This window comes from Anomaloglossus baeobatrachus, chromosome 3 (genome assembly GCF_048569485.1).
Source record: "Anomaloglossus baeobatrachus isolate aAnoBae1 chromosome 3, aAnoBae1.hap1, whole genome shotgun sequence".
Taxonomy (NCBI): domain Eukaryota; kingdom Metazoa; phylum Chordata; class Amphibia; order Anura; family Aromobatidae; genus Anomaloglossus; species Anomaloglossus baeobatrachus.
In genome coordinates, this window is record NC_134355.1 from 247,208,513 (window position 1) to 247,231,148 (window position 22,636).

At 45.7% G+C, this 22,636-nt stretch overlaps 1 protein-coding gene across 4 annotated transcripts in view; it reads left to right on the top strand.

Annotated features, from left to right (window-relative positions):
- Positions 1-22,636, top strand: part of AGPAT4 (1-acylglycerol-3-phosphate O-acyltransferase 4) — a 342,565-nt gene that overhangs the window by 226,989 nt on the left and 92,940 nt on the right. For all 4 annotated transcript variants that reach the window (XM_075338227.1, XM_075338226.1, XM_075338225.1 and 1 more), the window contains one exon: positions 13,976-14,145. In XM_075338227.1, the coding sequence (XP_075194342.1) occupies positions 13,976-14,145 (170 nt within the window). The remainder of the gene's footprint in view (positions 1-13,975; positions 14,146-22,636) is intronic.

Sequence of the window (22,636 nt, forward strand, 5' to 3'; positions counted from 1 at the left end):
ACTATGTTTTCTCTGAATCACTTAAGGCTTTCACGAAAAAACATTCCTGGTTGCCATTGTGTAGCCTGGCTCTGATTCATTCTTCCACAGGTATAGGCAGCATGAATCAGATGACAGGTTCCCTTTAAGTGTGTACATTATACATTTGCTATTACCGCTTTCTAATTCTTAAAGGCAATCTGGCACCAGATTTTTGCTACCCCACATGAGATCAGTGATTTAGGGATTGAAACCTTGATTCCAGACGTATGTTGAGGAGAGCCTTAAGATGAAATGCTTAATTAACCTCTGGACATAGAGCACTGTGAGAAGTGAGTTCAATGAAATGAATTCTCTATACATAAGGCAGTCAGTTTTCAGAGGAACCCAAGATGGCCCCCGATGACATCACAGACCCTACTATCAGTATGGATCCACCAGATGACGTCCCTCCCATCACCATCACCATGGATTCATCCACTGAAGTCAGACCCGCACAGTAACAGTAACACAGATCTCCCCATTGGCTAGCCCATGAACTGTCCCACTAAATGGGCATTTCTGAACTTGTGTACGCCCCTACCCTATATTAAGAGGACGCATGCTCTGTACTCGCTCTGCTCGGTGCCATCCTTACTGTGATCAAGAAGAAATTTCACATCCGACTGTGTCTGGTGTGATTTTTTTACGCATGCACTTGGTCTGCACCAATTAGGGCAGGCAGTAGGCAACTAGTGATCTCTGGTTAAGATTTCACCCAACACGTGTATCACTTTTACTGAGCTGAGTGTTGCAGTTTGGATTAAAAACTGTTTTATCCGCTGCAGATCTACTAGTTCTCTTAATGCTGAGGTCTGTATAACCCGGCCCACACCACTGATTGACAGATTTCTGTGTACATTGTGTAAAGGCAGAAAGCTGCCAATCAGTGGTGGTGGTGTGGCTGGACTACAAGGAAGCAGATTTACTAGTCATCTAGTGATAATCTTCTGCTGCTAAACAGTAATTTTATAAAAATTACAGCAAGCATCCCAGTAAGTGACTGGGCTGGAATCACGATCTCTATCTCTACACTATATACAGCTGTGTCCCTAATTAACTCAGATCTTGCCAAGAAACCTATCAGAAACTTCCAAATACATGACATCATTATATGGGCTGTTCCATATTGTTTAAAGGCATAGTACTCTTAGTGTATGTACATTTTTGACTTTGTAGAAAGTAATAAAAATGCCCTAAAACATTGTCACTCTCTCATTATTCTGGAATTTGGCAAATATAGATAATTTTGGTTCCTAATTGACCTTAAACAGGAAAGGCTAATACTGATTTCATGTCAGATAGTGAGAAACACATGCATGTGTGTCTTTTTATATAGTGTATGTAAACGTCTGGTTTCAACTGTATCTGCACGTTAATAGCGTGTTTTTTTACTGACAGGTTCCCTTTAAGTAACAGTTTGTGCAGTTCATCATATCTGAGCTGGTATATGCCATTCTGTGGAATCATTATTTGCTCTCTATTTAGGTGGTAATTGTAGTGAACATGATTTTGCTGTATTATTTTGGCCTATTTTAGTGATATTATTGATTTATAATGGTCTTTGCATAGTTAGTTTTGTTCAGGATTAATATGTAGGAATTACCTAGTCCTGGTATAAAAGCAGCAATGTTAAATATACGTATAGAATCTAGACAGTATGTGACTGCAACTGTGCATGTCGGATACTTACAGTCACATGGATGCCCGCTCACCCTGGGAGTACATGGGAATCATGACCGTGTCTGACTTCAGATTGATTGTGACTTTAAGCTATATGCAAAGTGTGAACGCTGAAATTTGTTTACAAGCCGGAAAACCCTTTATGAACAATTAAGCAGTCCAGTCTTTGAGGTAGGCTGCACTAACAAGCACTCCATAAAGGAGGAGAACCTGCAATTTATGTTATTAAGTGGCAGAAAATCATGTCACAAAAAACATATTGTTAAAGGACTTGGCCTTTACTGGACAACCCTGGATTAATCCATTCAGGATCCCATGTATTTTCACCTCCCACAGCGGTATTGTTCTTGCAATGTCAACCCTGCTATTTCCGCCAGTGACGGTACATTGTTGTGTCACGGGCCAGCTGCGGTCAATGAGTGGCTACTGTCAGCTGCAGCCATTACTATGTGTTCAGAGCAGACATCCACCCTGAAGGAATATTGATCAGCTACAGCCGAAGAGTGGCTGCTGCTCCTTGTTGGCTGCCGGCACGTGACTTAGCAATATTATGTCACTGTCAGGAACTCCAGAGTCAAAATCACTGGAATATCGAATTTTTTGGGGGGCTGTCCAGTAGTGGACAACCCCTTTAAAATAAAATTAAAATGGACAATCCCTTTAAATTGATTACACACAGTGGATAAATGTAGGCTAATCCTGGTAGTAATCTAATGTCTTTATAGTCCTCTATTGTATCAGTCTGTTTAGTTCCATGTTTGACCAAGGATATCTGGAAACTTCCAATGTAAGAGGCTCGGGAGAAAGGACTCTCAGGCTGTGTGCACACGTTGCGTTTTTTACCGCGGAAACGCTGCGTTTAGAACCGCAGCGTTTCAGTGGCAAATTGCATGCTTTCAGCTTTCCCAGCAAAGTGTATGAGAAAGCCGAAAAATCAGTGCACACGCTGCGTTTCTAAACGCAGCGTTTTGGATGCCAAAAATCGGTGCGGAAAGAAAAGCAGCATGTCACTTCTTTTGTGCGTTGTGGCTGCGTTCTCTACCCCATTAAATCAATGATGTGGGTCAGAACGCAGCTACACCGCAGTGAGCTGCTTTTTTGTTGCGGTCCGCGGCCTTTGTCGGCACGCCAGAACGCAGGCATTTACCTGGAAGTGAGGTCAAGAGGTTTCCTGTTGACCTCACTTCCTGGCAAAGTCCAGGAAAGCCCCCGGTGTCTCCAAAGTGCCCGCCCCGACCCCCGACCCCCCTCCCGAAAATCCAACATGGCCGCGCGCACAGTAGCGCACCGGCCGCTCTGCTCCTATGATTTCTGTCGCATGTGCAATAACACATGCGACAGAAAAATGCCCCCCAGGCCCTGCCCGGTCACCCCCTATTCCCCCGGTATTCCCCCTTACCTGTCCGGTCGCAGCGCTGATCCCCCGCGGCCCCCTCCTCCTTCACAGTGCACGCTGGCCGGTCACATGTGCCGAGCAGCTGACAGCCAGCACTGTGTTCAGAGAGCTGTGCTGGCTGCACGGCACTCTGCAGCTGTGACCCGGGGAGAGTGGGTGCAGATTTTTGGCACCCACTCTCCTCAAATGGAGGGTCTGCCCTCCTAGAAAATGGGGGATACGTTCCCTGAACGTGCCCCCATATTCTAGAAGGTCCAGAGCCGACGTGGGACGTCCATATGGATTTCTGCGGACCCATTTTTTTCAAATTTTTTGATTAAATTGGAGAACAAGGGTATGATTTGGGGAGTGTTTTTTCTAATAAAAAATTTTTTGTCATTTTTTTTGCTTTTGTTTACTGTCAATTAGTTATGTCGGGTATCTAATAGACGCCGTGACATCACTAATTGCTGGGCTTGATGCCAGGTGACATTACACATCTGGTATCAACCCCATTTATTACCCCGTTTGCCAACGCACCAGGGCGCGGGATGAGTTGGGGCGAAGCGCCAGGATTGGCGCATCTAATGGATGCGCCACTTCTGGGGCGGCTGCGGCCTGCTATTTTTAGGCTGGGAAGAGTCCAATAACCATGGCTCTTCCCACCCTGAGAATACCAGACCCCAGCTGTCAGCTTCACCTTGGCTGGTGATCTAATTTGGGGGGATCCCACGTTATTTTTTTTTTAATTCTTTATTTATAAATAAAAAAAAAAAGCCTGGGGAGCCCTCCAAATTGATCACCAGCGAAGATGAAGCTGCCAGCTGTGGTTTGCAGGCTACAGCTGTCTGCTTTACCCTGACTGGCTATCAAAAATAGGGGGGACCCCACGCCATTTTTTTCATTGTTTTTTTTTTTTTTTATTGGATAAATACTAAGCTAGGCACCCTTTAGTGCCACATGAAAGGTACTAAAGGTGCCAGCTTAGAATATGCAGGCGGGGGTGGGACGTTATATATATTTGACATCCATTCATCCATTGACGCTTTTTAGGTTGTGTGCCCACAATCAGGGTTTGCAGCGTTTTGGGCGCAGAGTGTTTTCCCTGCGTCCATAACGCTGCGTTGTGCAGTAGAAGCACAGTGGAAGGATTTTTGGAGATCCCATGCCCACTGTGCTTCTTTTCTCCGCAGCATAAACTGACCGGTGGCGCAGCATCCCGAGCCTCAGCATGTCAATTTATGCTGCGGAGACGAGAGTGTTCTCTGCAGGTAGCATAGAGCTCCACAGCAGCCTGAACCCAAATCGTGGGCATGGGCAGCTGCAGGAAGGCTGACCCTGTGTACTAGACGCCGTGTCGCTGGATCATGGCCACATAGCCTTAGGCCTCTTTCACACGTCAATGATTCTGGTACGTTTGTGCTTTTTTTTAAACATACCAGGATCACTGACATACGCAGACCCATTATAATGAATGGGTCTGCTCACACGTCAGTGATTTTTCACTGCACGTGTCTCCGTGCGGCGTACCCGCGTGTGCGTGATTGCCGCACGGAGACATGTCCATTTTTTTCTGGCATCACTGATGTTCCATGGACCACGCAGTGGTGTGGTCCGTGAAACACGTGCCAGAAAAAAACGTGCTTTTAAAATAAAAATCATTTTAACTCACCCGGTGTCCAGCGATGTCCTCTGCAGCCCGTTCTCCCTGCTGCTTCTGAGCCGGCTCATTATTGTCGCGCATATTCATGATGTGCGACACAGCCGACCCGGAAGCAGCTGCTGCGGGGGTCAGCGCCAGCCGGATGCTGCACCGCGGGAGCGATCAGCACCATGGAGAGCGGGAGCGCGCACAGGTGAGTTAATCTCTAAGTGCAATCACGGGCCACGGAGAACGGAGCCCGGATTGCACTTAAGGCCCCGTCACACTAAGCAACATCGCTAGCAACATCGCTGCTAACGAACAACTTTTGTGACGTTGCTAGCGATCAGGGCCGGATTATAGGCGGGGCAGGCGGGGCTGGAGCCCAGGGGCCCCCACCAAAAGAGCTTCTAAGGGGGCCCCCACCATACTTGGCACTAGGCACCTGTCAGCATTTTTTTTTCACACCCTCTCCCCCTCCGTAAAGACAGTCTAATAAATCAGCTGTGTTTTCGGGGGGGGGGGGGGGCACCGCTATTTATTTGCATCTGCGTCTTTAAGACGCAAAAACAAACTGCGGGCACAGGACGCTGATTGACCGCTTGAACTTCCGGGGTCAGAGGTGTGCTAATGCTCCCTGCTATGTGCTGCGGCCGTACCTAGAAGCAGGGGCACGGTGTGGTGGGCCGCTGTCTGCTGTCCCCGCTGCGCTCCTTACATGCCAGGCACACTAGCAGGAGCAGGAGGCAGCGAGCTGTGCCGGCTCTGCTGTGTGCCGGCTCTGCTGTGTGCCGGCATGTACACTGCAGAGGAGCGCAGCAGAGCCGATTACCGCAGCTTCCTGTTTCCGTTCCTATTCAAATGTATTTGCGTCTTTCAGACGTAAATACATTTGAACAGCGCGCCGGGACTGGGCCCCGCCCCCGACGTGCAGCAACGTGATGAGATCAGCACCTTGCTGACGTCATCACAGTGCTGCCGGCGCCACACTGGGGACATGAGGAAGCGAGCGCTCCATGAAGGAGCTGAAGAGACAGGTGTAATTAATGGGGATGAGTGAGGAGGGGCAGAGGACACAGAACGGGGAACATTTGTGAAGGAACACAGCTCTGTGACAGGCAGAGGAGGAGTACTGTATTCCGAGGGAGGGGGGGAGGCAGGAGTGTGTAGGGATGGAGCAGTGTAATTTGTGTGTGCAGGGGGTGATGAGGGCTGTATTGTGTGTGGGGGGAGGGGTAATGGAGGGTGCATTGTATTGTGTGTGGAGGGAGGGGTAATGGAGGGTGCACTGTATTGTGTGTGGGGGGGAGGGGTAATGGAGGGTGTATTGTGTGTGGGGGGAGAGGTCATGAGGGGTGCATTGTATTGTGTGTGTGTGTGTGGGGAGAGAGGTAATGGGGGGTGCATTGTATTGTGTGTGGGGAGAGGGGTAATGGGGGGTGCATTGTATTGTGTGTGGGGAGAGGGGTAATGGGGGGTGCATTGTATTGTGTGTGGGGAGAGGGGTAATGGGGGGTGCATTGTATTGTGTGTGGGGAGAGGGGTAATGGGGGGTGCATTGTATTGTGTGTGGGGAGAGGGGTAATGGGGGGTGCATTGTATTGTGTGTGGGGAGAGGGGTAATGGGGGGTGCATTGTATTGTGTGTGGGGAGAGAGGTAATGGGGGGTGCATTGTATTGTGTGTGGGGAGAGGGGTAATGGGGGGTGTATTGTATTGTGTGTGTGTGTGTGTGTGGGGGGGAGGGGTAATGTGTGTGTGGGGGGAGGGGTAATGGGGGTGCATTGTATTGTGTGTGTGTGTGTAGGGGGAGGGGTAATGGGGGGTGTATTGTGTGTGTGTGTGTGTGTGTGTGTGTAGGGGGAGGGGTAATGGGGGGTGTATTGTATTGTGTGGGGGGAGGGGTAATGGGGGGTGCATTGTATTGTATGTGTGTGTAGGGGTAATGGGGGGTGCATTGTATTGTGTGGGGGTAATGGGGGGTGCATTGTATTATATGTGTGTGTGTGTGTGTGTAGGGGTAATGGGGGTTGTATTGTGTGTGTAGGGGTAATGGGGGGTGCATTGTATTGTGTGTGTGTGTGTGTGTAGGGGTAATAGGGGGTGCATTGTATTGTGTGTGTGTGTGTGTGTAGGGGTAATGGGGGGTGCATTGTATTGTGTGTGGGGAGAGGGGTAATGGGGGGTGCATTGTATTGTGTGTGTGTGTGTAGTGGTAATGGGGGGTGTATTGTGTGTGTGTGTGTGTGTGTAGTGGTAATGGGGGGTGTATTGTGTGTGTGTGTGTGTGTAGGGGTAATGGGGGGTGCATTGTAGTGTGTGCGTGTGTGTGTAGGGGTAATGGGGGGTGCATTGTAGTGTGTGCGTGTGTGTGTAGGGGTAATGGGGGGTGCATTGTATTGTGTGTGCGTGTGTGTGTAGGGGTAATGGGGGGTGCATTGTATTGTGTGTGCGTGTAGAGGTAATGGGGGGTGCATTGTATTGCGCGTGTGTGTGTGTGTGTGTGTGTGTGTGTAGGGGGTGATGGGGGGTGCATTGTAGTGTGTGTGTGTGTGTGTGTCAGAGATGTGTGTGTAAGAAGCAGTACTGTGTGTGTATATATGAATTAGAGCAGTCTGTGCGCCCCCCCCCGAACTATATGGGTTCCCCAGAGCGCTATGTCACCCATCGCAGTGATGAGTACACCACCAGAGCTGTTTGCCACTCCAGTAACGTCTATGCCCCCTGCCCCTCCTGTAATGTATATATCGTAGCCCCCAGCCCCTCCTGTGATGTATATACAGCAGTGCTGTCAGTGTGCAGTCATGTGTGTTAGTGACAGCCATCGTGAAACAGCCACATGTCCTGAAGGAGCTGGACGGAAACAAGCGGGAGAGGTGAGTGAGGCTGCTGGCAACTTTCCCATATTAATACCTGTAAAGGCTCATGCACACGTAACTGCTGAATATTCTGCAGCGATTTGACAGCACATGTGCGCGTCAAATCGCTGCAGAATCACTGCATAATGGATGCAGTTTTTCTGTACAAAAAAAGCCGATTTCATGCGCTATGGCTGCTGCCCCCACCATAGACAGAGCAGGGGCTGCATCCATAGCGCACGGAATAATTGACATGCTCATTTTATGAACGCACAGATTTGGGTCAACATTTTAGCACCCAAATCGATGCGTTCATAAAAGCAATGGGTGCACGTATCATGCACAATCTACATAGATTGTATAGGGGACGCAGGACGCATGCATTTACACTGCAGTGCTATACGCAGCGTAAATGCATGTAATTACGCAACGTGCGCACGAGCCCTAATGCGTCTGTGTCTGCATGTATGTCAGTGTATATGACTGTGCATATATTTGTCTGTTTATATGTATTTTTCTGAATTTGTCTTCAAATATGTATATGTACGTATGCGTGTATGTGTATGTGCGTGTCTGTGTGTGGATGGGGTCCACTGAGACTCTTTCACCCGGAGGCCACAAAACCCTGGAGCCGGCCCTGGCTGCCTTAACATTGGGATCAATAAAAAATATGTGACAAAAGCGGGCTTTACACGCTACAATATATCTAACGATGTGTCGGCGGGGTCACGTCGTAAGTGACGCACATCCGGCATCGTTAGTGATATTGTAGTGTGTGACAGCTACGTGCGACCCTGATTGTGCGTTAAAACGTTGATTGCATACACGTCGTTCATTTTCTAAAAATTGAACGTCTCTTTGTTCATCGTTCTTGAGGCAGCACACATCGCTCCATGTGACACCCCGGGAACGATGAACTGCAGCTTACCTGCGTCCCGCCGGCAATGCGGAAGGAAGGAGGTGGGCGGGATGTTTACGTCCCGCTCATCTCCGCCCCTCCGCTTCTATTGGCTGGCCGCTGTGTGACGTCCCTTTCACTTCAGGAAGTGGATGTTCGCCGCCCACAGCGAGGTCATTTGGAAGGTAAGTACGTGTGACGGGGGTTAATCGTTTGTGCGACACGGGCAACAAATTGCCTGTTCCGCACATACGATGGGGGCGTGTGCGATCGCATACGAGATCGAAATGTGTAAAGCAGCCTTAACTCTACTTTCTGTGTGTAAGTGGACAGCTGTGATTTATCCTGGACTGTATCTGTATTGTAGCACTGTAAATCTGAATGTGGCAGAACAGGATAAGATAAATGTTCATTGGATTTATATCTAAATGCTACGGTTCGTGCTCTACTGTTATGGCTAAAAATGTTAACGTTATGGGGCCCCCACCAGATTTTCTGCCCAGGGGCCCCCACCAACCTTAATCTGGCCCTGCTAGCGATGTTGCTGTGTGTGACATCCAGCAACAACCCGGCCCCTGCTGTGAGGTCGTTGGTTGTTGCTGAATGTCCTGGGCCATTTTTTAGTTGTTGTTGTCCCGCTGTGAAGCACAGATCGCTGTGTGTGACAGCGAGACAGCAACAACTAAATGTGCAGGCAGCAGGAGCCGGCTTCTGCGGAGGCTGGTAACCACTGTAAACATCAGGTAACCAAGAAGCCCTGTCCTTGGTTACCCGATATTTACCTTTGATACCAGCCTCCTCCGCTCTCACTGTCAGCGCCGGCTCCTGCTCTGTGCACATGTAGCTGCAGCACACATCGGGTTAATTAACCCGATGTGTGCTGTAACTAGGAGAGCAAGGAGCCAGCGCTAAGCATTGTGCGCTGCTCCCTGCTCTGTACACATTTAGCTGCAGCACACATCGGGTTAATTAACCCAATGTGTGCTGTAACTGGGAGAGCAAGGAGCCAGCGCTAAGCATTGTGCGCTGCTCCCTGCTCTGTGCACATTTAGCTGCAGCACACATCGGGTTAATTAACCCGATGTGTGCTGTAACTAGGAGAGCAAGGAGCCAGCGCTAAGCATTGTGCGCTGCTCCCTGCTCTGTGCACATTTAGCTGCAGCACACATCGGGTTAATTAACCCGATGTGTGCTGTAACTAGGAGAGCAAGGAGCCAGCGCTAAGCATTGTGCGCTGCTCCCTGCTCTGTGCACATTTAGCTGCAGCACACATCGGGTTAATTAACCCGATGTGTGCTGTAACTAGGAGAGCAAGGAGCCAGCGCTAAGCATTGTGCGCTGCTCCCTGCTCTGTGCACATTTAGCTGCAGCACACATCGGGTAATTAACCCGATGTGTGCTGTAACTAGGAGAGCAAGGAGCCAGCGCTCAGTGTGCGCTGCTCCCTGCTCTCTGCACGTGTAGCTCCGTGCGGTGGTAACCAAGGTAAATATCGGGTTGGTTACCCGATATTTACCTTAGTTACCAAGCGCAGCATCTTCCACGCTGCGCTGGGGGCTGGTCACTGGTTGCTGGTGAGCTCACCAACAACTTGTGTAGCGACGCTCCAGCGATCCCTGCCAGGTCAGCTTGCTGGTGGGATCGCTGGAGCGTCGCAGTGTGACATCTCACCAGCAACCTCCTAGCAACTTACCAGCGATCCCTATCGTTGTTGGGATCGCTGGTAAGTTGCTTAGTGTGACTGGACCTTTAGACAACCCATGTGTGCCGTGATTCACGGCACACGGAGGGACATGTGCGTGTTTTACACGCCAGTGAAAAACGTCAGTGTTTTTCACTGACGTGTGAAACGGGCCTAAAAGTGAGAATATTGTTGCTACAGCAACATTTTGGGTGAAGTAGCTGTGGATTCAAAATGCTTAATATACTCCTGAATAAAATCCTTGAGGGGTGCAGATTCCAAAATGGGGTCACTTGTGGGGGTTTTCTGACGTATAGGTACCCAAGGGGCTCTGCTAATGTGACATGGTGCGCGAAGTTTATTTCAACTTTTCCAAAATTCAAATGGTGCTCCTTCCATTCCAAGCCCTCCCATTTATCCAAACAGAATGTGGAGAAGGAAATGACATCACAGGTTTTTTTTTCCAAAGGTCTGTGTTCAACCAACTTTATTAACACTGACAAGTCTTAAAAAACGCACCTAAAAAAACGCATGAAAAACGCATGAAAAACGCATGAAAAACGCATGAAAAACGCATGCGTTTTCGATGCCTTTTTCTCAAAAAGCATTGTTTACAATTCTCCCCTCTGCCAGAGGGTGCGTTTTTTTCCGCGCTGAAAAAAAAGCAACGTGTGCACATAGCCTCACTGTTGTACATGGTTTCAAAGAATCCTGTCTGAAATGACTGAATGTCTTCACCAGCAAAGAAAGTCTTGTGTCATTAGGAATCTGTGGATGAGAATTCTCCTGTGTCACATGTGGGCGGTCATGTTTTGAAGTCAGCCCTTGGGATGTGAGCCTCTGTGTAACAGATGACTTCTCATTTTGTAGTACATGGTTTATTTGTGGGCAACCTAGAGACCAAATATGTAAATTAACTTGTATATACCGGTAGCTTGAACCTACTGAACCGAACTAACGTCACCATTGAAACCATACTACATTGGGCCTTGGGGTTTATTCTTGCTGAATGTTTTTCTTATCTGTTATGTTGTGCTGCTCTAACTGAACAAATGATGCAGAGAAATAGGAGTTTGCAACAGTTTTCCACTCTTTTACATATATGTATACAGTTATGTAACAAACCTAAGCCCACGTTCACATGTGCAGTAACAAGTTAGATTCTTAGTTCCTCCAAGGCAGCAGAAAATGATATTCAGAGCTTGTATCCACCTCCTCGAGCTCAGCACTGGAATCCATTATTTAATCAAATCTGTAATTCAGAGAAAAGAATAGTGCTCCATTGGTGCAGAAATGGACTACACCAGACCATGTGACTGCATTGTTACTTTTCTTTGTCAATAAATATTCTTTTAGTTTTAGTAAAGGGTTTACAGTTTTTGATTTGTGTTTAAGTATAATTTGTGATATTTGATCTCATTTACTTCCCTTGTGCCTTAAAAAGAATTTGAAGGGGTTGTCCAGTCTCAGAAGAAAAGTCTGCATTCACTGTATGTGACTGCAGACTGCCGGATCGTGACAGTGTGCAATATACACCCCATCATGATTCCCATATATTCCTTGTGCCGGCTGTTCTAGTGGAGGATAGTCAACTTAACATGTGACCGCACATGTGACTGCACAACTGCATGGGAAATCCTGACAGTGTGCACATTGCGTGCTAACAAAATTTAGCAGTCTGTGTTCACATAGAGTTACTGCACACTTTTCTTCTTAGACTACATAACTCCTTTAAGCACTGGCAAGTATTTTTTTTTATATACTTACAAAGTTTTGGGACATTTTTGCACATAACATACAACTCATTGTCTAATCTGATCATCTATGCCACTGTTCATAAAAGTGTCACTGTTATTATTGAGCGGGCTCACAAAATGACCGCTGACCATCCGTTTCAGGGAATCTAATTGAAAAGTGGTAGCCCAGTAATGCTGAACTGCTGTTGTCAGATTCAGTTGCAGTGCTGTCCAGTCTAGACAGTATGGGTGTGTGTGCTGTTGAGCTGAAGTTATCAGTTCCTTGATTCAGCCAATTGGAAAACACCACACCCTACTAAAGCTTCCAGCTTACTGCTGGAAGCTGCCAGATATAGCCTTCATCTTGCCTTGTTAAAGTCTGAGTTAGCTGTTCCTCTTTAGCATTGGTATGTTCCTGTTTTGACCTTGGCTTGTTTATTGATGTTTCTCCTGCCTGACAATTTTGTACCTATGCTACACTCTTGGTTTTGACAAGGCTAACTGACATCCTTCTTGCCAGCTGTGCCACCGAACAGCAGATTATTCCGTGGCTCTTGCTCAGGGACCCCTGTGTATGTCCAGATACTTGACTAGGGGTTAATGGGTGAAGGCAAGGGCAACCCCATGACTCCAGGAAGCGGAGTAGTATTACGTCCCCGCCGGAGTCTGCTCCAGCGACTTCTGCTCCGATCGCCAGGCGACACCGTGTTCCTGCCGTGGATGGTGCTGGTGATGGGAGAGGAGTCGATGCCAGCAGCACCGGTAGGCGCAGGCTCCGATCATCCACTGGGCTGGGTTATCTTGGGATCTGCAGTACCGCTGGCTGACTGTAGGTGGAGGGTGTCTCCCAGCTGAAGTACCATCATTCAGCTACAGCTAATGGGAAGACACCACACCCTTCTTATTCCCCCTCCTGTCTGCTGGCCTCTGCCAGAGATAGTTCTGATTCTGGCTCATGTGCTGTTTGTTTTGTGATTCCTATGCGCTGACTTGCTTGTTGTTGACTACCCTTCTGCCTGCTGTTTTGTACCTCGCTGCCCGACCCGGATCTGACCACTGCTACGTTTTCTGTTTACGCCTTTGCCTGCCTTCTGTCCCTGTTCTACTGTTCCTGGTTTGACCCTGCCTGACGACTACTCTCATCGGACTGCAGCCTTCCACGGGTAGAGATCTCCAGGGCCCTGTGTAATTCCAAATCCCTGCATAGGAGTTAAAAGGTTTCAGGGTTCTGGGGTCCTGCTTGGTGAGGGGCTTCCCTTCAGTCTGTCCATTACATCCTACCTGAGTCTGTTTATCCAGGCAGGCGTTACAAGTAGCTTTTGACAAATCTGTTTGTGGTTTCCATTTTAGAGTTGCCAGGTAACCACATTAAAGGCTCCATCTAAATTTAAGTAAATACATATTCATATACTAGTATATCTGAAGGGAATCTTTCACCAGGTTTTTGCTACTCCATCTGAGAGTAGCATGATGTAGAGGCAAAACCCTGATTCTAGCAATGTATCATTTACTGGGCTGCTTGTTGTAGTTTTTTTTAAAATTACTGTTTTCTCTGCAGCAGATCTACCCATTCGCTGAATGCTGAGCTCTGTATAACCCCACCCACCCCACTGATTGACAGCTTTCTGTGTACACTATACATTGGCAGCTTTCCACCTATCAGTGTTGCGGTGGAGTTTTACAGAGCTCAAGAATATGGATCACTACAAGACAGCAGGTTTACTAGTCCTCTACTGATAATCTCCTGTTGATAAAACAGTGATGATATCGGAATTACAGTAAGCAACCCAGTAAGTAACACATTACTGGATTCAGGATCTCTTTCTCTACATTATGATACAAGTAAAATATATCTTTGTACCGTGTTAGCCAGTAGAGATAATGTAGAGATGTAGATCTCTACATTATGATGCACCCAGATAAAAAAAAAAACTTGGTGACAGATTCCCTTAAGATAGCAAACAATTAAATTTAGCTCTTTTGCATAAAACACTTTGCCATTCTTTCTATCATAAAGTAGTATTTCATGCAGAGTATCTATATGTCATTCATGTATTCCAATATTACTTTTTTAATCTTTTGCAGAATTGGTGATGTTGCTGGAATGGTGGTCGGACACCGACTGTACGCTATATACAGATTTTACAAACTACAGCAAGTTTGGCAAAGAAAACGCTATAGTAATTCTCAATCATAACTTTGAAATTGACTTTCTGTGTGGTTGGAACTTTTGTGAGAGATTTGGTGTCCTAGGGGTAAGTATATCCATTGGGCCTTTAATTTGAATTGAAATGTGGCCTTTCGAATACTTTTATATCTGCATCTGTTCTTTTATACCACAATTGCAATTTTCTTAGGAACATAAGTAAGGGAAAATAGATTATATATATTGTGGTGCTGCTAATATATGGATACAAGTATTGTTAGAAATACTAATGCCTGCCAGTTTCTGCACACCTCACATTACATAAAGATAATAGTCATTTTGTGGTTTTTAATGGTTCACAAATTGCTTTTAGTCTGCTGGCAGAAAATGGTCATATTTGTAAGGACTAGGTTTCGAGATCCTCAGAAGCGTAGAGGGATATGGGGCGGCTTTCATGTTGTCTGTTTGAAGTGTCAAGTTTTGCTGTTTTTTGTATCTCCTTCTGCTAAGTGGATGCTTAGCTGCATTATCTTTTGAGCCTCTGGTGTTGACCAAACGAATTGTAAGTATTTACAGACCAAACTAAGTGTAAGTATTTACAGACCAAACTAAGTGTAAGTATTTATGCAGCATATGCTAGTTTTGCTACTGTGCATGAATATTAACCCCTAACACCTAGGGTTATACTGTTAAACTCTACCAGTGCACGTGTCTTATTTGCATCAATAAGAATCTCATTCCACCGAAATTCAGAAGCTGAGTACGACATTTACTTTTATTTTGCTTCAATTAAAATTATTCCCACACATTGCAAATTAGGTTTATTAGCAAAATGTACAAACTTTTTGCTATTTGCAATAAACCAATCAAACAAGAATCATTTAAATACCTGAACACAACTAATAAACAAGTTTTCTCCAAATTCTACACAACATGCCATCTCAGAATTATTCAATCCCTCATAAAAACACAAAATCAAAACCAATCATGAGAAGCAAATACACAACATACTTGGACTGTTGTCCATACTTGGACTGTCGCACTACAATACTTTGATCTACTCTGAGCATGGCAAATCAAAGTGCGCCTGCGCAGGACCTCAGTGACGGCGCGTGTGTATGACGTAGGACACGTCATGCACGCCGGCTTCAGAAGAAGGAAGACCAAGATGGCTGAAAGTGAAGGCGCTAGTCCCTGAGAACGGAGACACCCATTCAACCAGTCTGCACTGAAGTGACCTCCTAAGTGAGTATTATAAAGTGTTTGTTATGGTCTACACAGCAGCCTGGGCTTTTTTATATAGCATGTTAGAATGCTGTATATAAGAGCCCACTGGTGGTGGCCGCAGCTTATAGGCCCCAAATCTGGTGACAGGTTCCTTTTAAGAATCAAGTTAATGGATCTGAGCTTTAATACCTGAGCTGTTTTTAGGAAAAAGAGCCGGCAACCCATGTAACTATGAATGCAGATACAGCTCTTTGTAGTAGACCAAAACATTTCAATACAAAAATCTAAATGGCCTATGTTCAAATGTCAAGCTGCTATTACTATGGCATTCTACATGTAGTAATTTTCATCTTTAATATGATTTTCTTGACTCACTTGATTTTCAGGTTCATACACTTTCTGGCTTCCCAAAGGTGTGACAATCTGTCAGATTTGCTGATTTATGATGAAAGGATTAGTCCATTATGTAGCTTTTTGTTTTATCCTAGAGCAGTTTGGAGACACTTTAAATGACCTCTTAGATACCAGGTCATGTATCTAATAGTATCCGTTCTGCAGTGACTGCACACAAACCACTACAAAATGTCTGCCTTTTCAGAAATTATTAAATGGTTTAATATATACCTCACTCAATTGGTGGCTTTGAGCCCATATTTCCTGCATTTTGTAGACTCATCTCTGGTGTAAATATGCAAAAAATAGGTGTCTGTCATATGTACCACATATTGCATAATCACCTTTGAAGAAAAACAAATCCTATAATGCAGTGAGTAAATACACCATGTGCAGAATTATTAGGCAAGTTGTATTTTAGAGGATTTGTTCTTTTATTGATCAACAACTATATTCTCAATCAACCCAAAAGACTCAGAAATATCAAAGCTTAATATTTTTGGAAGTTAGAGTGTTTATTTTTTTTTAGATTTGGCTATCTTAGGAGGATATCTGTTTGTGCAGGTAACTTTTACTGTGCAGAATTATTAGGCAACTTAATAAAAACCAAATATATTCCCATCTCATTTGTTTATTTTCACCAGGTAAACCAATATAATGGCACAAAATTTAGAAATAAACATTTCTGACATGCAAAATCAAAACCCCAAAAATTAGTGACCAATATAGCCACCTTTCTTTATGATGACACTCAACAGCCTACCATCCATAGATTCTGTCAGTTGCTTGATATGTTTACGATCAACATTGCATGCAGCAGCCACCACAGCTTCCCAGACACTGTTCCGAGAGGTATACTGTTTTCCCTCCCTGTAAATCTCACATTTTATGAGGGACCACAGGTTCTCTATGGGGTTCAGATCAGATGAACAAGGGGGCCATGTCATTATTTTTTCATCTTTTAGACCTTTACTGGCTAGCCATGCTGTGGAGTAGGTGGATGCATGTGATGGAGCATTGTCCTGCATGAAAATCATGTTTTTCTTGAATGGTACCGATTTCTTCCTGTACCACTGCTTGAAGAAGTTGTCTTCCAGAAACTGGCAGTAGGTCTGGGAGTTGAGCTTCACTCCATCCTCAACCCGAAAAAGTCCCACAAGCTCATCTTTGATGATACCAGCCCATACCAGTATCCCACCTCCACCTTGCTGGCGTCTGAGTCGGATTGGAGTTCTCTGCCCTTTACTGATCCAGCCTCTGGCCCATCCATCTGGCCCATCAAGAGTCACTCTCATGTCATCAGTCCATAAAACCTTTGAAAAATCAGTCTTAAGATATTTATTGGCCCAGTCTTGACATTTTATCTTATGTTTCTTGTTCAAAGGTGGTCATTTTTCAGTCTTCCTTACCTTGGCTATGTCCCTGAGTATGGCACACCTTGTGCTTTTTGATACTCCAGTAATGTTGCAGCTCTGAAATATGGCCAAACTGGTGGCAAATGGCATCTTGGCAGCTTCACACTTGATTTTCCTCAATTCATGGGCAGTTATTTTGTGCCTTTTTTGCCCAACATGTTTCTTGTGACCCTGTTGGCTATTTCCATGAAACGCTTGATTGTTCGGTGATCACGCTACAAAAGTTTGTCAATTTCAAGACTGCTGCATCCCTCTGCAAGACATCTCATAATTTTGGACTTTTCAGAGCCCGTCAAATCTCCCTTCTGATCCATTTTGCCAAAGGAAAGGAAGTTGTCTAATATTTAAGCATACCTTATATAGGGTGTTGATGTCATTACACCACACCTCTCCTCATTACAGAGATGCACATCACCGGAATTACTTAATTGGTAGTTGGCTCTCAAGCCTATACAGCTTGGCATAGGACAACATGTATAAAAATTATCATGTGATCAAAATACTCATTTGCCTAATAATTCTGCACGCAATGTACATCAGATACACTGCTTCTGGTCTTCTCTATGAGAACTCTCAGTGCTTGGCAGATTTCCATGCTGACAATGTTTAGTAGATCGTAACTTGAATGAGTTATTAAACAACCAGCAAGCCAGATTCCAAAAAGACCAATAATTCTTTATTAATAATTTAAAATTTACAATTCATAAAACCCGAATGGACTACCCCAAATCACGGATGGTATTGATATGGGGAACCAGCACCTATAACAGTAATGGCGAACCTGTGGCACTCCAGCTGTTGCAAAACTACAATTCCCATCATGTCTTCACAGCCAAAGCTTTTGCTTTGAATGGCCAGGCATGATGGGAATTGTAGTTTTGCAACAGCTGGAGTGCCACAGGTTCGCCATCACTGACAATGAATTACCAACTTCTAACCTTAAATGTACAGTTAGGTCCAGAAATATTTGGACAGTGACACAATTTTCACGAGTTGGGCTCTGCATGCCACCACATTGGATTTGAAATGAAACCTCTACAACAGAATTCAAGTGCAGATTGTAACGTTTAATTTGAAGGTTTGAACAAAAATATCTGATAGAAATTGTAGGAATTGTACACATTTCTTTACAAACACTCCACATTTTAGGAGGTCAAAAGTAATTGGACAAATAAACCAAACCCAAACAAAATATTTTTATTTTCAATATTTTGTTGCGAATCCTTTGTAGGCAATCACTGCCTTAAGTCTGGAACCCATGGACATCACCAAACGCTGGGTTTCCTCCTTCTTAATGCTTTGCCAGGCCTTTACAGCCGCAGCCTTCAGGTCTTGCTTGTTTGTGGGTCTTTCCGTCTTAAGTCTGGATTTGAGCAAGTGAAATGCATGCTCAATTGGGTTAAGATCTGGTGATTGACTTGGCCATTGCAGAATGTTCCACTTTTTTGCACTCATGAACTCCTGGGTAGCTTTGGCTGTATGCTTTGGGTCATTGTCCATCTGTACTATGAAGCGCCGTCCGATCAACTATGCGGCATTTGGCTGAATCTGGGCTGAAAGTATATCCCTGTACACTTCAGAATTCATCCGGCTACTCTTGTCTGCTGTTATGTCATCAATAAACACAAGTGACCCAGTGCCATTGAAAGCCATGCATGCCCATGCCATCACGTTGCCTCCACCATGGTTTACAGAGGATGTGGTGTGCCTTGGATCATGTGCCGTTCCCTTTCTTCTCCAAACTTTTTTCTTCCCATCATTCTGGTACAGGTTGATCTTTGTCTCATCTGTCCATAGAATACTTTTCCAGAACTGAGCTGGCTTCATGAGGTGTTTTTCAGCAAATTTAACTCTGGCCTGTCTATTTTTGGAATTGATGAATGGTTTGCATCTAGATGTGAACCCTTTGTATTTACATTCATGGAGTCTTCTCTTTACTGTTGACTTAGAGACAGATACACCTACTTCACTGAGAGTGTTCTGGACTTCAGTTGATGTTGTGAACGGGTTCTTCTTCACCAAAGAAAGTATGCGGCGATCATCCACCACTGTTGTCATCCGTGGACGCCCAGACCTTTTTGAGTTCCCAAGCTCACCAGTCAATTTCTTTTTTCTCAGAATGTACCCGACTGTTGATTTTGCTACTCCAAGCATGTCTGCTATCTCTTTGATGGATTTTTTCTTTTTTTTCAGCCTCAGGATGTTCTGCTTCACCTCAATTGAGAGTTCCTTAGACCGCATGTTGTCTGGTCACAGCAACAGCTTCCAAATGCAAAACCACACACCTGTAATCAACCCCAGACCTTTTAACTACTTCATTGATTACAGGTTAACGAGGAAGACGCCTTCAGAGTTAATTGCAGCCCTTAGAGTCCCTTGTCCAATTACTTTTGGTCCCTTGAAAAAGAGGAGGCTATGCATTACAGAGCTATGATTCCTAAACCCTTTCTCCGATTTGGATGTGAAAACTCTCATATTGCAGCTGGGAGTGTGCACTTTCAGCCCATATTATATATATAATTGTATTTCTGAACATGTTTTTTTAAAAACAGCTAAAATAACAAAACTTGTGTCACTGTCCAAATATTTCTGGCCCTGACTGTATAATTATATCAGGTCTAAACCAACTGTGTGTGGCAAAGGAATCCTCACTACCTGTTGTTCAATTATGTATAACAAATACCAAATATTCACATGTGTGAGAAATAAATAAAAATATAGATATTTAAATCACAGGCAATATTACCAACAGGCAGTAAGTCCAATGCCGAGAACGGTGCGGTGTCCCCTCACACTGACGAGCGTTTTGCAACAAGTGTGCTTCGTCCAGGAGTGTCACTCCTGGATGAAGCACGCTTTTTTCGAAACGCACGTCAGTGTGAGGGGACACCACCCCTGGCCTAGGCACGATTGTTGCAAAACTCGCGTCAGTGTGAGGGGACGCCGCACCGTTCTCGGCATTGGACTTACTGCCTGTTGGTAATATTGCCTGTGAAATAAATGTCCTCAGAAGTTTACTGGATATGCGCCACCACCTCTGATGAGACAACCTTGGGTCAATTATGTTTCCTACACAGAATCTCAGGCAGGGAAGACCGGCAAAGATCAGAGGCTGGTGCGAGATGGAGAAATCAGTTGAGAGGAAGAAGAGCAAAGTGCAGTGTCGACCTCCTGCAATTGAAATTGGTCACTGCAACGTTGCATTAAAATGCAATAACAGGCTATCAAAGCATCGCCTCTGCGCAAAAATGGTATAATTAAATACTCCAACTCAAGATGCAAAACATAAGCTATCACTGAGCCCCAGATCCCGAAAAATGAGAACTCTACAAGTCTCAGAAAATGGCGACAAAAGCACAATTCTGTTTTTTACAAACTTCTGAATTTTTTTTCACTCCTTAGATAAAAGTAAAACTATATATGTTTAGTATCTACAAACTCATACTGACCTGGGGGATCATAATGCCAGGTCAGTTTTACCATATAGTGAACATGGTAAATAAAAAATCCATAAAACCATCGTGCAGTTTCACTTTTTTTGCAATTTCAATGCACTTGAAATTTTGTTCCTGTTTTTCAGTACACTATATGGTAAAATTAATGCTTTTATTCAAAAGTACAACTCATCCTGCAAAAAAACAAGCCCTCATATGGCTATATTGATATAAAAATAAAAAGGTTATGTCTGTTGGAAGAAGGGGAGGAAAAAATGGAAATGGAAAAAAAACAAAACAGAACAGAAAATGGTCGGGGAGTGAAGGGGTTAAAGGGAATCTGTCAATTTGTCAGTAGGATCAACCCTCCTTAGCTGTCTATATGGGAATGTAGGGCGTAGAAAATTGAGTAAAATGCTACCTTGATATCTGCTGTAAGGATGCAACCGGCAATGTGGCAGATGGCCGGTATGTGTCACAGAGGTGGAAATCCTCTGCGATCTGAACCTGGAATGTTTCTCTGGAACTTGTAGTTCCATGAGGATTGTTGTACACATTCAGGGCTGGGTTCATGGGATGGTGAGAAGTGATGGGCGGGACTGACCATCCACATACCTCCCATACGTAGGTGTGTCTCAGGGGATTTAATGGAGTTGTCGTTTGTCACATGATCTCTGTGTGCTGGTGGGAGCCATCTTGGTTGGAGCACATGTGCAGGAGATCCTGTGCATACAGAGCTAGTGAGGGCTCTGAAATGTCAGGGAGCTGCAGATTCCACTGAGGCTGTGAGGAATTGGAACGTGTACAAGGGCCGGGATGTTGAGCCCAGTGTGAGAGTCTCCCTGGACTGGATGGAGGCAGACTGACAGACTGCAAACCTACTGGCAGGTAACACCCCACAAAGGTGGACTTTACTGGCTTATGCCAGAGGATGAACTGTATGAACAATCAGCAGTTTAAACAGACATTGAGACATTGTCCTGCGGGAAAGTGGCTGTGGCCCATTACACTGCGTGGTTTACGAGGATGTGAATAAATCACCGAGATTGTTTAAGTGACAAAGTGCTTGTGTGTGTCTTGATCCCGCTGCCAGACGTGTGCCCCAAGACGTTCAGGGCCCAGGTCGTCACATTATGGTGGAGAATGCGGGCATATGGCCTGGTTGCTAGGGGCAACGCAGCCTGGTTGCTAAGGGCAACGGCTTAAGACATATTCCTGTGGATATGGACTGCTTGCTGTGGATAGGCGGGTCCACGAAAAATTTTTGAAGAGGTTTGCGGTGGATCGGCGGGTCCACGAAAATTGACGGCGCAATCAAGCGGCTTGCGGTGGATCGGCGGGTCCACGAAAATTGACGGTGCATTCAAGCGGCTTGCGGTGGATCGGCGGGTCCACGAAAATTGACGGTGCATTCAAGCGGCTTGCGGTGGATCGGCGGGTCCATGAAGTTCTGGGAAAGCAGGGATGTGGCAGCAGTGGACCAGTTTGTGAGTTCCCTTCTGGGGCCAGTACGGGCACAGAGTACCCAGGGAGATAAAGGGGAACGGTGTGAACTGGGATCTAAGGACACTGCAAGGAAGCCACAGAAAGCCCAGAAGGGGGTGGAGTCTCAGAAAGGGGTGGTTGCCCAGAAGGGGGTGGAGTCTCAGAAAGGGGTGGTTGCCCATAAGGGGAGGGAGTCCCATAAAGAGGTGGTTGCCCATAAGGGGAGGGAGTCCCATAAAGAGGTGGTTGCCCATAAGGGGAGGGAGTCCCATAAAGAGGTGGTTGCCCATAAGGGGAGGGAGTCCCATAAAGGGGTGGTTACCCATAAGGGGATGGAGTCCCATAAAATGGTGGATGCCAAAACGGGGAGGAGTCCCAGAAAGCTGTGGTCCCCCAAAATGGTGCGGAGCATCCCAAATCCAAGGGTGAAGTGGCGCAGATGGACTTTAGCCAGGGAAAACAGTGTTCATGCTACAAGTGTCCGGTTTGCAGTATAGACCACCCATCCGACGAGAAACCACGTCTGTGTTTCGTGGAAGTGGATGGGGAATCTGTAACAGGAGTCGTAGACTCAAGGAGCTTGGTGACCCTGGTGAGGGCCACCTCTGATGTCCACTTGATTCCAGGAAGGAAGATCCACGCCGGC